Here is a 20774-nt window from a genome sequence, read left to right on the forward strand (position 1 = left end):
CTCCTGGTGCACCTAGCCTGGCACAGGCTGCTGCTGTTGTTGTTGTTGCTGCTGTTGCCTCGTGGTGACGCTGCCTCTCGATTCGCTGCCAAATCCACGCGGCGGCCGCGAGGGGCGGCGCCTAAAATCCGCGTTCCCGGGGCCCGAGCCACCGCCACTCGGCATCCTCCACCTCCTCCTCCTCGCCGTCTCTTCTCCTCCTCGCCGCCGCCGCTGCTGCTAACCATGGCCCCCAACGAGCTGGGTAATGCGACATCGCCAGCCAGACGACGACGCCTTCCCCCCTCTCTCTCTCTCTCTCCCCGTGCCGGGTGGCGATGGGGACTTTGTCGAGACGCCGCGCGGGTCTCGCTTTGTTCGTGCGTGGCGCAACCACGAGGTCGGCGCGTGGTTCCCAAGTGTGTGAAGGGAAATGAATGAATTAACTGAATGAATTAGTTTAAAATCATACATTGATTGTAACTGCTGTGAATGATTCAACTTTACGCTGGGACTTCACGAATGAGTCGACATCACGAAGAATTAATGTACAGTGCGTGGGCGGGAATTCCCTATACCCCTTGCCTCTGACAATCGTATTAACAGCTGCGGAGGAGGGGTATAGGAACTTTTCGACCACACTGTCAATGTCTTAACTTTCATTTTGTTGCTCTATTTTAAAAAAAGCGATCTAACAACAAATTGTTGTTAAGTCTGAGAAAGTTAGCATCGTGAAAGAGTTGCTATAAATGTATCGCTATGTTTACATGCAGCATGTGCGTGGAAATGTTTGCAAGTTGTGTTTCCGTGACTGCAAGGATCCACACTCTGTGGCTCATTCGGTAAAGTCATGGAGGTGAAAACATAAAATAATTGTCTTCTTGCGATGACGCGCGCTTGTGTTGCGCCCGAAACGGCGTGATTTTTATTTATTTAGTTAATTTTTTCACCTCCGTGACCTTACCGAAAGAACCAAGAAGTATGAAGCTCAGCTGGTTTGAGGCTGCGGTTGGCGTGTTGGTGATGAGAGGCCACCGCGGTTGTTGTTGCTGCCATAGGGCCAGCAAACTCCATTGTTGTACTGCAGCCGTGCACCGTCTTTGCGCACGACTTGCGTGGTGAAGTATGGTCAAACAATCCACAGAGGGCAGCGATTTCTGAACTTTGTTGTTGGAAATGGCCTCTCCTGGAGTGCGGTAAATTAATCCGATTCATCCGCGACTTTTCGCAGATGTGGGGAGTCGGACAGAAGTGACGGCAAATACATTTTATTATTCGCGTTTGTCCACGGATGACTGCACAGATATCGGAGTTCTTTTTGGATGGAGAAGAGATCGCGCGTTGTGCAAAGAGCACACAAACCAGTCGGTATCTGACCAGCATTTTGAGATGCGGTCCCAATTCCATGCGATATAATCCACACTGATTGCGTGTGTTCGACTTTACTGTTTTGATTGCGTTCGAATTATGCCTGCATTCAAAAATCGTGCCTGCGTCGTAGTAAAATTTGACAAAAATACTATACGGACTCTCAAATCACTTAATTGGAATAACCAATATCATCAACATCTTGAGGCCCACTTGCAAGCCGGTGCTGCATTGCCGGCGTGCCACATAGGGACAGCTGCCATCGGGGTGTCCCCTAGCCTAAACACAGAGACAACCGTGCCTGTGTACTGGAATGATTGCGATGAGATGTGATGCAAGGCACAAAGAGATGTTGGGGCGTTTAAGTGCGTGGTAAATGTCGCTACAAATTATTGAGAATCGGTAGCAATCCCCTCGACACTACGGCCCACTCGCGCTCTCTCGATGGCATGCCAGGCTGGTCTTTGAGGGACGACGTCGAGTGGTTCTGGGACTCGCCGGTTGTTTTGAGATTGGAATTTCACGGGGTGGCTGGAGTTTGCTGTAAATGGCTCCCTAACAAGCGGAGAGCTTGTCTCGTGCTTCTCAACAAAGTTCCCCCTTGGCGCACGCTCGATTGAGCCGTGAAGACGTCTCACAGAGGCATCTCTTCTTCCCCCGTGTCACGCACGATATCTTTAGACTCGCCAAGTAGTCGCGGGAGACAAAGGAATGATCTGTGCATTTAAGAGGCTCCCTTGCTAATGCAGCATACGTGTGCAGGGCAGTGAAGAGGGCGCGTCTTGGACTTTGTGGCGGAGCGTCTGAGTAAGCCATGGCAGCCGGGATGAATTCGGTGATGAGCCGTTACAGATTCATTCTAAAGAATCAATGTCGCTACCGCTTAAACGAGCGAGCAGTCGGCACTGGTTTCCATGGTCTGCCGTCAGCCAGTGGTGGGAATTCCACATTCTGATGGCAGAGTGCAGTACATCCATCAGTTGGCACTGCTGTTGGCCAAGTGTGAAGTGTGGGTTGGTCGAGTGGGGGAAGCCTAGGGCCGTTTCATGGATATTGCTCGCCACTCGTGATGGCCATGGCTGAAGATCAAACTCTGCTTCATAGTGCTGTATGATACAAAACATACAAATAGAGAATCTTTAATTGATCTATTATCTGTAAATCGATGTTTTATTACACTATCAGTAATATCTATTTGAATGGCTGTTGTAGACCTCGGGGCTTCCCCTGTGCATTTTATCCACTCTAGCATGGGGGCCTTTCCTTCCCATGGGCCCCTAACGCCACCATTGCACTGCCTGCGCACCCTATAGCTATGCCAACGCTCCACGATTCACACCACCTGCTTGCCCGCAACAACACCACTCGCACGAGTCTGCACCGCTGCCGTTGGCACGGGTCGGAGCCGGCCCCAGTGGGTGATGTTCGTCCGTCCGTCCGTCTGTCTCATCGCAGCGCTCTTCAGCGTGTCCAACAAGGAGGGCCTGGTGGACCTGGCCTCTCGGCTGGACGCTCTCGGGCTCGGCCTGGTGGCCTCCGGAGGGACCGCCACGGCTCTCCGCGATGCCGGCCTCTCCGTCAGGTGCCTATCATCGCCTGTGTGTCGCCTCCACGGTTGTGTCCCTCTAGACCAGGGGTCGGCAACCTACAGCTCCGGAGCCGCATGCGGCTCTTTACGGGCTGCTTCTTGACGATATGTACGTATGTACAGTATGTACTCAGATGCATTGCGGCTCTTGAAATACTGAATTTTGTACCGAATTGGAAAGAAATGGCTCTTCTTGTTATTTTGGTAGCCGACCCCTGCTCTAGACAGTGCTGTTAGACACGAGGTGTGTGCGTGCGTGCGTGTAGTGGTAGTGGAGCGGTTAATGCACTTTACTACGAACCCGGCAACCCGAGTTCGATTCCCACCCACGGCCAACACCAGTGACAATTACCTGAACCAGTTCTGGGCCTCCTCTAGATCGACTCAGCCTGAAATGAGTACCTGATGCAGTGTGTAAACATCGCTACTAGGGAGATAAGTTGGTTGGGTGTGGTGCTGGCCACCCACCGCCTCATGTGCCATTCCGGCCTTCACAGATGCTCACTTACAGCACTTGTCCCAACAATCTGTTAAGGCTGCTATACGGTTGTTGTCAGAGTGAGTGTGAATGCGTTTGTGGTGCCCGGGTGGCATGGGGTGAGAGCACGGAGTCCGCACCGCTGAGACCCTGGCTGTAAGATCTGGGTTTCAGCCTGCAAAATGAGCTTTAACCGGGTTTACAAGCAGAGTGAGTTGATTGTCAAAACTACTGCACCACCACTGCACCCCAAAATGGAATTTCCAAAGTAATGAGATTTGCACAATTTTATTTACGTCGTGATCTATCAGAGGCACCCCGTGACAGTCGTGTTTAAATATAATGAGTAACTGATTGCACAAAAATCACAACACCCAAACCAAATAGTTCGCCCTCGCCACTGCCACTTGTGTGCCAAGGCAAAGTTTATTTGACATTTTATTCAAATGGTTGAATATCAAGGGAATTACTTCCATAGGTCCAAATTCACGTGTTGTTTCTCTAGTTTTGTTATATCTTGTTTGCTTGTTTTTTCTCACTTAGTCTTGTTGTTTGTTGTTGTAACGTTCTGACCCGTCCCTATTGGACATCTTGTGAAAAGAGCTTTATAGCTCATTGGATTCTTCCAGTAAAAATAAATATGATTCATGAAACATTTCATTGGAATAAATTGCAAAGAAGGGAATCTCGCACGCGCGGCTCACGATGACACTAGCACAAGAATCGACTTTAAAATCTACAAATGGAGGAGATGGAGCGATTAAAAAAGGCAATTGCTTTCTAGCACCACTGCTGGTAGAAGGGGCCTCTGATAGATGGTAGCTCTGAGGGGTATTTGGTCTACTGTCCCTCGCTGATGAGACGTCTTGAAAGATGTGGACGTACCCACACTTTACCCCGCTGCACGTGACATCGACTAACCGTGGCCTACCCATTTATACTGCTGGGTGTAAATGGGTGGGGGAAGCTAGCAAATTGCCCCCTGTGTCACCAGGGCAGCTCCTTTTGTTTCAATTAAAATGTAAAACTGTTATTTCTTAATTGCTGGACGATTCTAATGTGTGCAACAAACTGGTTACCATTATTTCTCGTTTTTTTCAACGCAATTTTTTTTAAAATATACATTTTTAACAAACCCCGTTGATGATGGCCATGTGCACCCGTGATGGCGTGCGTGCGTGCGGTTGCGCAGGGACGTGGCGGAGGTGACGGGTTTTGCCGAGATGCTGGGAGGCCGAGTGAAGACTCTGCACCCGGCCGTGCACGGAGGTGGGGTGATCGCGTCCCCCAACTTCTTGGCCCACTCGGACGTTTGCATCCCACACACACTGCCCGTTCTGCAGCCCACCTCTCTTCACCATGGTCGGCGGCGGCGGCAGCCAGTGCCAGCCCTGATCGAGCCACTGCTTGACGGAAGGCCTCCCCGTGCCATCGCCATCGTTCACCCTGGCGGGGTGGCTAGGGTTGACGCTGCGCCTGTAATGATTTGCCCAGCCGAGTAATTTAACAAATCTTCACGATTCAAGCTGGCGATTTATTCTTTGTTGTAGCGCTGCTCGTGGCTGCTGGCATCACGAAAACTAATTTCATACAACAGATACAGAAATAAAAATAAATGATAATTGCCACATGCATGATTAAATCCACGTACCCTGAGCAAAAGAATAATTTTCAATTTGTGAATCGATGCATCGTTACGTCACAAATTAATGTGTGTCGTCGTTCACTGAGAGAGCGCTGTTCCTCTGTCATCAAGGTGATGTTTGTTTTGCAGGGATTCTGGCGCGCTCGTCGGCTGGGGACCAGGCAGACTTGGAAAAGCACGGCTTCAGCATGATAAGGTCTGGGCCGACACAACGGATTTGTAAAATTATGAACACAAAACTTGTGCATTAGCCCATAGTGAAATGAGTCCAAATTAGTATTTTAAAAATTCTGATAGAGCATCCTTTGCGCGGTGCATCTCTGGAGTGCTTAGTACATGTGTAATGCGGGCGTAAGCGACCTTCCGGATGTGACGTCACGGGGAGGCGGAGCCAGGTGACGTGGGTGAAAGGTTGGGGTCCTTAAGTGGGTAAACCGGAAAGAGAAGTCAGTCGGGTTGTGAATGGAAAAGAGTGGGGCCGCGCGGGCGAACGTGAGGAGGGGGCACCGTTGGCCAGCGGGAGCCAACCCCGGAGAATAGCAGGGAGCTAAAGGGTGGTGAGAAGCTGCGGAGAGTACAGCCAGGAAGGCTGTGTGTTAGAGGCAGCGGTGTGGCTGCAGAGAGTCGCAGGAGCGACGAAGAGAGAGAGAGAGACAGCACGAGGCTGTCAGCGCTGCGGAGTAAGCAAGAGGGAGAAGAGCAGCAGCGATTACAGCCAGGGGGGCTGAGAGTGAGTAACAGCAGCGGAGCTGCTGTGGGGGCTACAGGAGCGACAGAGGCCAACAGAGGGGCTGCTGGTGGAGAAGAGAGAGACATCGGAGTCAGTACTGTGGGGACTGAGCAAAGAGGAGACAGCCGTGTGGGTAATACAGTACGGACCAAATAAAGGACACTGAGCCAGAGATCGTGGTCAAGTCTTTTATTACACATGTGATGAGAAACTTGCATCACATTTCGTCTCAAACATTTTAAAGGGCACCCCGAGTGACAACTATCTGCAAGTGGGCATTCTTAGTCCACCGGTGAGGGGTGTGGTTGGGACGTGTAATCCCAATTGGGGAAATTTTTTCTTTTTTTTTCATTTGGCAAATTTGGTCCAATACGCTGGCACACAATGGCCCATTCGTGTCTTTGTATAAGTGACTTTGGAAATGTACATTTAATAATATATCTCCCGAGTGTAAGATATCCACAAAACCATTCAGTAAAAAGTAATGCTTCGAGGTAACCTACTTTAGTAGTCCGATGAAGATAGCCGAACCTGACTTAGTTGACCTCTTGTATAATTGTCAGGCTATTACCAATCTGTCCTCCCACAATTCAATGAGTTGGGTTAGAGTTAACACAGAATGCACAACCAATTGAGTACAGTGCTATGTGTTTGTTTATCTATTCAGTGATGAACCTTGTAAAACCAATTATTACTATTTAACGTACAAAAACTTCGACGTGGTTTTATTTAAAAATAGTTGCCTGATGTAGGAATACGTAAGTGAGGTTTGTGGTCACGAGGTTATCATTTCATCAACGCTCTAAACCGCTCGTACTCACGATCCGCTACCGTGCGTGGTTCACACCGGGGATGTTCTACCGGAGCCAGTGGGCAGCATGCATTCTTCATTTCCGTGTTGTTTCCATCTTGTTACCAGGGTGGTGGTGTGCAACCTCTACCCGTTCATTAAAACCGTCTCGACGCCAGGCGTCACCGTGCCCGACGCCGTGGAGCAGATCGACATCGGTAACACGATTTCTCCGTGAACATTAATTTCATTTGATACCTCGGTCTCGTGGTTGTAGGGTCGGTAATTGACAATAGTTTTTCACATGAATCATTTACGGAATCCATTATCGCTGCCAAAATTCGCGGAATCAAGTTTCGGTTCAAGTGATGATCGATTTGATTGGCCCACACGTGCGGACGTTCAAACTGCCCGGCACGTTGCAGTGTGATTGGCCTCGTGAGAACTCGTTGCGTACCAAATATACTTACATAGAGCTTGCAGCCTTTTGCTAATCTACTGCCGAATGTAGACTTCACCATGCCGTGTCAACAATGGGGCTTATCTAACTATACTCCACCGCACTGGCCTCGCTGACGGGTTACCGTGTGCGGTGATCGCCGCGTCGCCGATCCCCCCCGCAGGCGGAGTCACGCTGCTGCGCGCGGCCGCCAAGAACCACGAGCGTGTCACGGTGCTGTGCGATCCGTCGGACTACGGCACTGTCGCCGCAGAGATGGAGGCGTCGGCAGAGCGGGACAGCTCGCCCGAGACGCGGCGATGCCTGGCGCTCAAGGTGAGATGGAGCGGAGGCCGTTTTAACGTTGGAGTTCGTCCTAAGCGGCGAGGAACGCGGGCGGTCAGAAGCGTGTCGCCGATTCACGCTGGGAAACGAGCGTGGGACACGGGGTCGACTTCCGCACGGTGCGGCGAGGCGGCGCCACGCAACTAGCGGGGTCGTTTCCCTGGTCTCTCTCGCCTAACTTATCCGACTTGAAAATTCTGATTCGACGAATCGTTACATGCGCTGATCACTCCCGCCGTCTCCCTCCGCTCACCCTGTCCCCCCCCCCCGCGTTGCTGCGCAGGCGTTTGAGCACACCGCACGCTACGACGCCGCCATCGCCGACTACTTCCGCCGCGAGTTTGGGCGCGGCGCGGCCCAGCTGCCGCTGCGCTACGGCATGAACCCCCACCAAGCGCCGGCACAGATCTACACCACGGGGCCCCGCCTCCCCCTCACCGGTCCGTGCCGCAGCAGTCCACTCGTCGACGAGTCGCCGCGGGCCCCTCTCGATCTCTCTCCCCGGCGGGTCTCGCACGCGCTGGTTCAGTCGCTGGTGTCGGCTGGAGTACCATTAAATTACAAGCATTGTTTCTTACCGTGTGTATGTGTACGTGTACAGCGGTTTAGTCGATCCACTGATGGATGAGGGCCTCGCCGCGCTCTTGAGGGCCGTGGGAGTTAGTTGATCGTGCTTCAGCCACGCTGGTCAGAGTGGTTTGGCGAAGGCGGGGAACATAGAAAGTGCAATTCAACAATTGTATTTGTTGCACTGCCCTCTGCTGAATTGTGACTGAATGTTGACAGGTCATTGGATCGACGCAGAGTATTGAATCGATATAAATGTACCAGCGAAACAGTTCATCCTCAATCTGCGATACGCCATGATTGCCACAAAGAACACTGATGGCCGTTGGGGTAGAGCTTAGCCGCTGGTGCGCGTTGCAGCATAGATGCGCTGAGTGGCATGCGTGTTCCCGCGTGCGTGCCCCCGCCTGCGTGCGCGTTTGTGCGTGGCGCAGTGCTCAACGGCTCCCCGGGGTTCATCAACCTGTGCGACGCTCTCAACGCGTGGCAGCTTGTGCGGGAGCTCAAGACGGCGCTGGCTCTCCCGGCGGCCGCCTCCTTCAAGCATGTCAGCCCTGCCGGTGCGAAGGAGCGAGTGCGCGGTGGCGCCTGGCACACATCACGGCTGAGTGACGGCAACACCTGCTGCTTCTCAGCCGGGTGGTGCTGGAGAACCAGCGGTGGCTGCCAGGCCTGCTTCTGTCTCATGTTTCATCGTCGCTCTCATAATTTCCTTTGGCCTTTCTACCTATACTCCTTCCTGCACTGTTATCTACGACTACTCTTATCTACCAGTACTCCGATTGACTTGTACTGTTATGATTTGTGTTGGTGGCTAATGGGCGTGTTGCTGCCGTGCAGGTGCAGCGGTGGCCGTGCCGCTGAGCGAGGAGGAGGCGCGCGTGTGCATGGTGCAGGATATTGCCGGCAGCCTGAGCCCTCTGGCGACCGCGTACGCCCGTGCCCGGGGTGAGAGGTCACGGGGGATGAGGGGGGAAATTCGCGTGGCATATAGGGAGGTTTAGAGGCTAATGGAGTCAACACTCAAGCTTGGCTAGATTGTGTTTAAAAGCAGAAAATTAATTTGCTACTGTTTTTTTTTTCAGATCAGGCCCTCTGCTCCTTTACAGATGTGACCTGGCCACAAATTTTAGCTCCACGAAGTGGCTTATCACATCTAAATTTATAGCAGCCAAATACTCTAAACACATGTTGATTCTAAATGTGGAAAGAAAAACCAGAAGACCCGGATAAAAATCCACGTCACCACGGGGAGAGAAACATGCACACTCCAGATGAACAGGTGTCAGGGTTTGGATCGAACACACGACCAGCATACCAGGCAAGATAGTTAACATTTCCTAGCCACCGTGGCACTCCAAAGATATTGTCCTGGCAAGTCTCGGTTGAAATGGACCCATAACGTGGCAGGATCCATGTCACGCCTGATTTCGCTCCAATTGCCATTGGTTGATAGATTATTCACTTGGAGAGCAATAGTTTAACAGTGACTCCATAACAATTAGAACTGTGCTGCCAATAAACACTGCGTTATCTCGGGGAAACGGTGAACCATGAAAATCCTTGCCGTGGATGTTCGTAGGCGCTGACCGCATGTCATCTTTCGGCGATTTCATCGCTCTCTCGGACGTGTGCGACGTGCCAACTGCCAAGATTATCTCTCGCGAGGTGAGACCCGTGCCGGGGCCTCCCATTCCCTGGGCGGTGATGCGGTGGGCACGCGGGAGCGCTTTCTTTTGGTGCTTGTTTGCAAGAATTTCGTGGTTAGAATCTGGCAGGTCACCCTGGTTATTACTGTGGTGGGTGTATTAACCATAAAGTGCTATGCGCCGTCTCTTTCGCAGCGGACGTTAAAGATCCCGTGATGTCATTTGAGAGGAGTGCGTCTTTGTGTGCCAGCGGCCAAACTTGGCAAATAAAAAAAATTGCCTGTAAATTACTAAATTGGGATTACATCTAGTAATCGTCACCTCCTACTGACTAATGCCAACTTGCATGCCGGTTCTGAGTCACATGACACACAGGGACAGCTGCCACTCGGGGGTCTCCTAATGTTTGACATGAGCTGTGGTGTAAGGCGCTGTGAGTTTCTGGGGAATTTAAACGAGCGTCTCGTGAATGTAAACATTAACGAATTGATTCCTTGCCCAATTCTCGGTTTGACTACTTAACTCAATTGAGGGAGTTTTCCTGCCTTCGGGAGGAGGAATGTGGCAGGAGTTGGGGGGGCAGCCAGTTTTAAAGGGGTCCTAGTAATCTGTGACAAGGAGAAACTCTTAAAATGTTTGGTTGAATTTATGGCAGAATCGTCTCGGCTCTGAGAGATGCTCATCAAGCAGGTGATTTGTGTCAGGGTTTTATCCCCATAAATTCACAGATTTCTTACAGGATAAATGATTCGTGTTTATCCGGGTTGATTTTAGTAAAACGAGAGACAGCCAAGCAATTCAAATGTACCTACCGTCAAGTAATGGAACATTCCCAACTCGTTTGTACGTTTGGAAGGCGTTGGCTGTTCTTTTGTTGCAGGAGAACCGCAAAGTAACCGTCTGCGTAACCGCATTCGACGTGCCGCGAGTCGGCCCCACTCCAGAGTAACTCTGCTCCCCCTCTCGCGCGCGCCGCCTCGTCTCGCTCAGGTGTCAGACGGCATCGTGGCGCCAGGATACGAAGAGGAAGCGTTGAAGATCCTGGCCAAGAAGAAGAATGGGAATTACTGCGTGCTGCAGGTGTGTCCGTCGGGAGAGGGACCGCACTCCCGAAAACTTCGATACGGAAACTCCGCCCTCGCCTTCCTGAGAGCCCAGGCACAGAGGCGGACACGGTTATGAGATGGGGGGTGGGGGGCCCACAAGAGATTGTGCAGGTTAACTTGGTGTTACACGTCGGCGTCACGACGTTTAAGAGACGTCGGATTGATTGGGTTGAAAAGTAAGTAGGCTCAGGCCTAGAATATAGCTGCTATAAAATTCCACGTGATAAGCCCCTTCGTTGAGCTATCATTTGTGGCCAGGTTGCTTCTGAAAAAGAGCTATGTAGCTCGGTGGGCCTTACCTGGTAGAAGGGGTTGATGGGTGGTCACCGAGACCACAAACGGTGGAGTGGTAGCCAAAGGGGAACATCCACAGTGGAGACGGAGCGATGGATTTGGCGAGATAGCTTGTGACATGAGACCGGGAGAGATGATGATGCCAAAGGCTTGGAGAAGGATTCATCCAGCAATCGATAGATCATGGCTGATGATCATCCTGCAATGTTTTCCCTTATTGAAGTGCTCACTTAAATGCGTTTTAATTTAATCCTAAACTCTCAATATATCATACAGCACTGTGTCTCCATATATCAGACAGAGTCGAGCGCTTGTGATGACTGTATTCTCGGTCGGGACGATCGTTTGCATTTCAACTCTCTCGCTCTGCCGGCAAGATGGACGCTGCGTACGAGCCGGAGCCGCAGGAGTCGCGCACCGTCTTCGGCCTGCAGCTGCAGCAGAAGCGCAACGACGCCGTCATCGACCGCACGCTCTTCTCCAACGTGGTCACGGCTCGCAAGGAGGTGGTGCCCCCACTCCCACCACCAATTTCTGACGTGGTGTCGGCGGAACCCTGCCGCCCTCCGCTGTGTTTTGGGGTCGTACCGCGTGTTGTTTGGCGTGATTTGTCCGAACTGTCGAGCATTGCTGGCTGCTGGTGCTGCTGGCGTTTCCGCTTCATTGACGCAAAACTGCGAGCTGCTCTATTTTTTTTCTTTTCCAAATCCTGAGCGAGCTCCCAGCACCGCGTAGCGACTCTGGATCGTGCCAATCTACACGCGGTTCAACCCGAACATGCAAGGGCAGGGGTTGGCAACCTACGGCTCCGGAGCCGCATGCAGCTCTTTGCGGGCCGATTCGTGACGTTACTTATTAAGGACCGCCGTCTCGTATTCAGCACATGTATTGCGGCTCTTGAAATCTAGAGTTTATTTTTTTATGAATTCGAAATAAATGGTGGTGCTTGTTAATTTGGTTGCCGACCCCTGCGCATGGGAGAGACGCACGGCACGACCGCGGCAACCCGGCACTGTAAGGCGACACTCGTCGCGACCGCAGTTCAATGTGACCTGCCCACAGCCCCGAGCCAAGGTGCACGGTGCTGTTGTGCCGTGCCCTGACCCGGCCTGCGACGTCCCATTGTTGTTGCCCGCTCAGCTCCCCGAGGAAGCCGTCCGCGATCTGATTGTGGCGTCGGTCGCTGTGAAGTACACGCAGTCCAACTCTGTCTGCTACGCCAAGAACGGACAGGTGGGATCACGCGTAGCTTATGTCTACATACTCTACGTACATGCGGTGAATCGAGTTTATAAAAAAAATATTACTTTTGCCATATGTTTGTTGTATGTAATAGGTTCACGTGACAGTGTTAAAATGAAATATTATAATTTGCACACTGCCAACGAAATTGTAAACAGCAATGTTAATATGTTAAAACACCAAACTGAAACCTTTTACAAGGAATCATGTCTGCATTAACCACAATACTTGTGGTCAGAATGCAAACAAAAAACGTGCTCTGATAATAAATGCATTGTCTTTGAAACTGATTGGTCCACACCAGAGACAGCTTTCTTTTGAGCCTCGTCTGAAAACGGTGTTAGATCAGAGGACGCCAAAAGGCGTACAGCTCAAAGACAATGCACTATCAGAGTAATGAGGGCTCGGAGTGAGCATCTACATCATGGGACCTCCTTTGCCAGTACCAAAATATGAGAATAGGTTTTCCCCTTTTTCTGGCAACAAAACAGCTATATTAAGATGTTAAAACACCAAACTGAAACCTTTTACAAGGAATCATGTCCGCATATATTATCAGTGTGTTTTTTGTTTGCATTCTGACCACAAGTGTTGTGGTTAATGCAGACATGATTCCTTGTAAAAGGTTTCAGTTTGGTGTTTTAACATCTTAACACAACTATTTTGTTGCCAGAAAAAAAGGGGAAAACCTATTCTCAGCAATGTTAATCTTTAAAAAAGAAAAGTTACTTCTTGAATGATCATGACGCTCAAACACAACGCTCAAACCGACAGTGACGGGGGTGTGGGTGAATCATTGAGCCTCGTGAGTTGGTAGCAGCAGGGTGGCGCAGTGGTAACACTCCGTGCCTCGGAGCAAAGCAGTTCCTGTGTTCCTTTCCGACTTGGGTGCCTTTTTCTGTCGGGTGTTTGTTCTCCCCTCCTTCTACATGGGTTTCCTCGGCGTTCACCGGTTTCCTCCCACGGTTAAAAAACACAATGTTATCGGTATTGGCCACACAACATCACATCCCAATGCTGAAACATTACCGACAGACTACTCAGTCGGGATCGCACACAGCACCAATATCGCCCCCAACTACGAAAACTTGGCAGGGACCTCCTGCGAAAGAAGCGTGACACTCTGTGAGCCTTTCCCTGGGGTAAACCAGCACAATTAGCAGCAACGATCCGTAACCGGTTACCGGCACCAACGTTGATGTTGGGCGCGCTACCTCTGCAGGTGATCGGCATCGGGTCCGGGCAGCAGTCGCGCATCCACTGCACGCGCCTGGCCGGCGACAAGGCCAACCACTGGTGGCTGCGGCAGCACCCGCGCGTCCTCGGCCTGCGCTTCCGCGCCGCTGTGAAGCGCGCCGAAGTCTCCAACGCCATCGACGTGTTCGTCTCCGGCACCGTGGGGCAGGTGCGGGGGGCGGCGGAGTGCAGAGGCGTTGGCTTGCCGACGCCGGCGGCGGGGCCGCATCGTCCGTCGTGGTCGGCAGCATTTCCATTGCCGTCATGGTCGTATTCGTCGTCGTGTTCATTCTTATAATCGTAGTCGTTATCTGGTTAGTGGAAAATGTAATCGTTGTTGCTGATAGAACACTGAGTGACAGAATGAGGAGCCCCTGGCAAAGTGTGGTTACTCCCATGTCTTCCAAGATGCCTGGCCAGCGTGAAAGAATAGGCCAAAAACCCTTTTGAGGGGCTCTCTGTAGCTCGTTTAAATAAAGGCCCTTCCACCAGCAATGTCGAGCAGGGAATTGCACGACTGCACCTTAACCTTTTACACTCTCCCAACGCTCGACACACTACTTCTCCCCGTGGCCCACAGGACGTGGACCTCGCCACTTGGCAGGCCCTCTTTGAGGAGGTCCCCGAGGCCTTCACGGAGGCCGAGCGGAAGGACTGGATTGGTCGCCTCGAGGGCGTCGCCCTGAGCTCCGACGCTTTCTTCCCGTTCTGCGACAACGTGGATCGCGCCAAGCAGGTAGCGGAGGGAGGGGAGCGATGTCGGCACGTGTCCACCCCTCGATGGTAGCGCCCTGCAGGAGGCTTGTACGAAGTTGAATACCGATTTGTTGTCCACTCCATTGGGAGGCTGCTCATCCGCTGCTCATCCGCTGTCCCTATGGCCGTCTTCATCGACCCGAATGTCTTAATTTAGCACAGAGTTCCTCTCCTTCCTCCCCGCCATGTCTCTCCTGTCCCGAATCAACATAAAATTTAGTTTTTAGTGACGCCGCGTTAGGAGTGGACTGCACAAATAACAAAACACTTAACGCATTCGTCAATAATGCTGTGGCCTTAAAAATAAAGAAAGTAAATATAAAAGCCGACATTTTGGGCATTGGCCGTAATTAATAACATAAAGGGCAATTGCCTGAAACGTCATCGACTTAACATTGACGACCAAGATATGCTCTCATGACATCAGTGGTTTTTACACCTTCATTACATGCAACAGCGTTTAAATTTGTCAACGAGAATTCATATTAAAATAATTAAAAAAAGAAGGGACAGGGTAACAAAAATGTTCCAAGGCGAAAATACTAAATGTTCCATCTTCATGCACGCGTGTCTCGTCACGGCAGAGCGGCGTGCAGTTCATAGCGGCGCCGTCTGGATCCACCGCGGATCAGCTGATCGTGGAGGCGTGCGACAAGCACGGCATAGCGCTGGCGCACACCAACCTGCGCCTCTTCCACCACTGATGCCGCCACCCAGCGCACGTACACACCCGCACACGTGCTCACACCCGCACACGTGCTCACACCCGCACACGTGCTCACACCCGCACACGTGCTCACACCCGCACACGTGCTCACACCCGCACACGTGCTCACACCCGCACACGTGCTCACACCCGCACGTACACCCCCACACACGTGCTCACACCCCACGTACACCCCCACACACGTGCTCACACCCGTACGTACACCCCCACACACGTGCTCACACCCGCACGTACACCCCCACACACGTGCTCACACCCCACGTACACCCCCACACACGTGCTCACACCCCACGTACACCCCCACACACGTGCTCACACCCCACGTACACCCCCACACACGTGCTCACACCCGTACGTACACCCCCACACACGTGCTCACACCCGCACGTACACCCCCACACACGTGCTCACACCCCACGTACACCCCCACACACGTGCTCACACCCCACGTACACCCCCACACACGTGCTCACACCCCACGTACACCCCCACACACGTGCTCACACCCGTACGTACACCCCCACACACGTGCTCACACCCGCACGTACACACCCGCACACGTGCTCACACCCGTACGTACACACCCGCACACGTGCTCACACCCGCACGTACACCCCCCACACACGTGCTCACACCCGCACGTACACCCCCACACACGTGCTCACACCCGCACGTACACACCCGCACACGTGCTCACACCCGCACGTACACACCCGCACACGTGCTCACACCCGCACACGTGCTCACCCCCGCACGTACACCCCCACACATGTGCTCACACCCGCACACGTGCTCACACCCGCACGTACACACCCACACACGTGCTCACACCCGCACGTACACCCCCACACACGTGCTCACACCCGCACGTACACACCCACACACGTGCTCACACCCGCACGTACACACCCACACACGTGCTCACACCCGCACGTACACACCCGCACACATGCTCACACCCGCGCATGTACACCCCTGCACACGTGCTCACACCCGCACGCAGACACGCGCATGCGCATCAGCATGCAGTGGGGGGTGGCGTAGTGGTTAGCAGTGCACTATGAACGCGGCAGCCTGAGTTTGAATCCCAGCCACGGTTAATATCATTTGCAAATGTGAACCAGTCCTGGGCCTCTCCTAGGCCAACTTGGCCTTTGAACCTGGTACTGTGTGTAAACGTCAGCACTGGGGAGACAAAGGCAGCAGAGCATGGTGCTGGCTACACCTCCTACTCACGTGTAGTGCCAGTCTTCATAGGTGCTCTCTAACAGCACTTGCCCCCAACAGCCTATCTAAAATATACAGGTGATCTTTGTCTTTATAAGCGCATACACCTGCATACACACACACACGAACACAGACGTACACGCAGACCCACATGCACACGTGCTAGCACATGCCATTTGCTTGCAGGTCTAGGCTCCTTTACACCCGTGATGATAAGAGCCCGCGCTTGTGCACGCATGACCGATCGTGCCCCAGTTGTGGATTTGGACCTTACATGGGGAGGATTGCAACCACAGTGGAGCACAGCGAGGTGGGAGGCAACTGTTATGTTTTGTCGCAGGTAATTCAGCCGAGCTTGAACGGCAACTCAAAGAAAACAAATAGAAATACGTCTTCCAGCCGTCAGTCAGCCCAGCCTGTGAGATGGCACGATGAGTTGTAAACCGATGCCAGGATTACGTTTGTGACTTAGTGTGCAGAATTAATGGTACGTCTGTGTCACTCGGCCCGGACTTTGGCTGCCGTTTGGTTGATGTGGAGGGCGCAGAATGCACGGTGGCACCCCCAATGACATCTACAGATTTTTTTAAACGTATCATGAATGCTGAAAAACATTCCCGTGAGACGTCCTATTTCAAGCCCTTGTGGGCGTAGTGGTCTTGCCATTCTTGTTCGAATGTGGCAGCTAAATGTTCCAGAGTCTGATTTCACACCTCATTAGTGGGGAATAATTGGGCTTTGTAAACGAGCGTCGTGCAAATGTGCCATTTGTGTGTGAAGAAATTAATATTCGAATATCTCTTGTTGTTTGATAAAAAAAAAATTGCCTCTGTGATCAATGCAAGAGAAGGCAAATGAAAACTACTTTACAAGGTGTGCCAGGAGATGTTAATACAGGGACTCCTCTACTTACGAACTTCCAGAGATGCGAACAAACCTGCCCCTGTGTCTGGTTGCCTGTTCGGACCGAGAGTCGTAAGTTCAACCGCCGCGAGATATATGGTGGTGGTTGTCACGGTGTCATTACCCAGCATTCCCAGCATTTCTGCCTGGGCCGCTGCCATTGTTTTGTTGTTGCCGTGCGGTTCACTACGACGTTCTCTGTCTACTTTTCACGAACGTTATCAACCCCCATGTCTCAGAAGAGTAAAAGTGGTTAAAGTATTGAGGGTGGTCGTCAGAAGAGGCGCACTATTACAATGGAAACTCAAGTGGACATAAAGCGTTGTGAACCAGTGGCATCTGCAGCAGATTATGCAACTTAAAGCCATTGCCCTGTTGAGTGTACATGCCTTGTAACATGTTTGTAATAGACATGAGTCAAGTTGGACTTGCGGACAGACCTCGTTAGTAAGTAGAGGAGTCTCTGTAAATCGGTGGGTTCAGTCCACAGATGGATTTGGTCCACTCACTGATTGCGTGTCTATGGTTTGAATCAATCCATGCAGGGTTTAGAGTGTTTATGCCCGTGTATACACGGGGTTTCTCCCACATACAAAACACTGATTAATGGAGTTTGCCAAACTTGCCAATGCAGGAGGACCAATAGTCTGATATTTTTCTTGGGTAAAATAACGTACATTCGAATTTAAGTTACCAGAAACGGGTGTAATTCGTGAATAATGCAGTGTTAAAAGTAAAAATACCAGGGTTTTGGTTACCCTGGAAATATGCAAGAGTTAACGTGTTTCCAACATAAAACCGTATTCTACATTGTTTAGTGATGTGGGTAAACTGTATAGCGAACGGGCTTGGCAGTAGTGTCACGGTTTATTTGGACACTCGACGACGCTGTGAAATTGAGTGGCAGGCTGATGAGGCCCCCTGATGACATTTCAATCAAAGAGGCACTAATTGAAATGCGGGTTTACAGTAGTTTGGCGCATCCTGCACCTGCAAGTTAGATTGATATGCTTCACATTCTTAGGCTTGGGGTATAAAGAAAAGTTTCTTTTTTTACGAACGGTAAACTGCCTGTAATTCCCCGATAAGAGTAATACTTTGCGAGTTGTTAAACGCATTGTGCCTTCTTGGTGTTTACAATAAATGCTCAATTGCACGATCCTTATTTGTGTGTTTTGTGAGAGCGAAAAACATGCCATGTTCTTCACTGATGGGTGGGGGGGGAGGATAAAGATGCATCGGTTAATATTGATTCTTGCGTAAGGCACACATCAAATTGCACTCGTACGAATCCATTGTTTTAGATTCATCGTCATCAGCCATGGTCAATCTACGGTTGGATGAAGGCCTCCCCTAGCCGACACCGTCTCCCACGATCCAGCGATGTAACGCTTGTCTCCTGCTTACAGCCCTGCTTCCATTTAGAAGTCGCTATGTTAATCGATGTTAAATAAGTCATTCTTGAGCACAATCGTAACTCTGAATTGTTACAGACCAAGTCAATCGCACTGCCATTTAACACAATAATAAGCTAACATTTTTGGATATGGTCCCTTCAGACTTTAGCCTATGATATATTTTTATATTATGAGGCACTTCAAAATGTGTTATGATGTTCTAACGTTCCATGCCATTACCCCTTTGCAGGGCTATAATCCAAGAGATTAGTGGCGTACAATGTATATTTCTTCCAAGACTTATGTTGTATGCTTGTGCGTCACTGCCAATGTCGTCCCTGAATTTAATGTAACTCCTTTGTCACTTTTGTTTTGTGTCCCATGTTAGCGAGCTCCGCTGATGGTCATGCACAGGTGTGAATATGGCCTCTGCTCTATCTGCTGCCGGCAGCGCCTGCAGTCTCCTCTCTCTCGTGTGGCATTGTGACAAGCAACAGTTTTTCTTTCTTAATGATCGTCAGAAATGAATACAATAGTTGCTCATCCAGACAATGAGGTGGTTGACGCAGTGTGGATTTCAGCGATACCGCCAGGGTGTGCATGGATGGAGCATTCATCGGCGATGTGCTTAATGGTTTGGATGGAACGTGCATGCTGATCTGCCGCGTTGTGTTCGAGCGCGGTGCAGCGTGGTCCATAGTCGTGGAAGAGAGGATCCCGGTACTTCCACCGTGGGATCCTGCAGTGTAGTCTGGGTATGGGATTGCTTCTGCCGCCCACGTGTCTCTGTTTGCCGTGTCGGGAACAAGCACCACCTTGCCAAGTGGCCCAGTTTGGCTGCATGGTACGACTAGTCTTCGCACGGCCGTATGGGAAAAGTGCAGAGTGTAAAATGTTTTAATTTGGCGGAATGTAATTTTCCATAGAATAAAAACGTTTAATTGTCTTAATAGGCAGTAGTATTAAGAAAAGTGGACTTGGACAGGACACTAGAAGGGACGACGGGCGATAGTCAAGAATAATAGCGGAGTGGCAGCCAAGGAATGGAACGCATCCGAGATGACGTCCACAGGGGAGATGGAACGATGACATCCATTCGTGTGCGGACGCTGGGTGAATGGTTGCATCGCATGATCGTGGGAGGTGTCGACGTATTTGGGAGGCATTCATCCAGCAGTGGATTGACCCTTGGAAGGTGATGTTTAATCTTCACATGGTACGTTGATTGTGGTTTGTCCACAGCTGTCGGTGGTATAACCGAAATAAAGGTTCCCTCCCAGCCTGGGTGGAGCCGCAGTCTAAAGTGTGTGGTTCAGTGACGAGTACGCAGCACTTGAGCTCGTGGATGCTACTCAGCCCCCGTGTTATTGTTCCGATCTGGCTTGAGCAGGGAGGTTGTGAACCTGGCTCCCGCTGGACAGAGTGGACGTTCATAGCCTTGAGCCCATAATAGCGGAATCCAGCCTCCGTGTGCCTGGGCTGTCTTGGGAGGCAGGATGGCGTGGTGGTAAAACTTGCGCCTCACAGCAAGAAGAACCTGGGTTTGATTTCTGACTTGCGGTGCCTTTGTGTGTGAAATTTGTATATTCTCGCCTTGTTCTGCATGGATTTATTCTGGGTTGCCTGGTTTCCTGCCATGGCTAAAGCATGTGCTTTCCTGGGCACACCTCTGATGAGCGTGGTTGGCAATGCGAAACAAGTTCAACGTGGATATGCAAAACAAAGTACGTAGAGTACAGGGTGGCCCATATGTCTTGTGACCCCCATTTAATTATCCCAACTTTATCTATTTTTTTAAAACTAAGGTTTATTCAAAACAGAAATGATTATGCAAAGGAAAAACATGTTGGAGATAAATTAATGGGGGGGGGGGGGGTCACGAGACGAGACTTCTGGACCACCCTGTAGATATGATTGAGTTTCCCTGCAAGGAGAGCCATTCTAAGGTAGGTAGGGGCTTTCATTCAGGCTGACCAGAGGCCACGTGTTCGTTGTGTCCTTTTACAAAAGCCAAACGGACCGAACAGCTGGACTTGGGACTGCGTATGTGTCGAGGAAGGTGAGTGCCGTGTCGGGTTGGTGGGAGAGGGGCCTGGCACGTTGTGGCAGCTGGATGTGACTTGGATTGCAGTTACCCTGATTAAAGCCGGATCTTGTCATGGTATCCATGGTAAACTTGCACTTTAATGGAACAAGTGGATTGGAACATGTTACTAGAGCTTACACACGTTTCTAAACTGGCGTATGCGCTAAATTTATTTTCCAAAGATTAACGTTTCGGCACAGAATCGCACCTAAAATAAATTTT

The 20774-nt window shown here is 51.0% G+C and overlaps 1 protein-coding gene across 1 annotated transcript; it reads left to right on the top strand.

Moving 5' to 3' along the window:
- Positions 1-115: 115 nt before the first annotated feature.
- Positions 116-18225, top strand: ATIC (5-aminoimidazole-4-carboxamide ribonucleotide formyltransferase/IMP cyclohydrolase). The gene is made up of 16 exons (XM_078608912.1): positions 116-244; positions 2803-2929; positions 4606-4682; positions 5188-5254; positions 6708-6796; positions 7202-7353; positions 7646-7802; positions 8364-8489; positions 8770-8877; positions 9512-9597; positions 10569-10658; positions 11356-11484; positions 12119-12211; positions 13443-13625; positions 14037-14192; positions 14797-18225. Exons 1-16 carry the CDS (start codon positions 226-228, stop codon positions 14914-14916), a joined length of 1779 nt encoding a protein of 592 aa, XP_078465038.1. The 5' UTR covers positions 116-225; the 3' UTR covers positions 14917-18225.
- Positions 18226-20774: the final 2549 nt, after the last annotated feature.

Source organism: Lampetra planeri, chromosome 31, assembly GCF_965212315.1.
Source record: "Lampetra planeri chromosome 31, kcLamPlan1.2.h2, whole genome shotgun sequence".
Taxonomy (NCBI): Eukaryota; Metazoa; Chordata; class Hyperoartia; order Petromyzontiformes; family Petromyzontidae; genus Lampetra; species Lampetra planeri.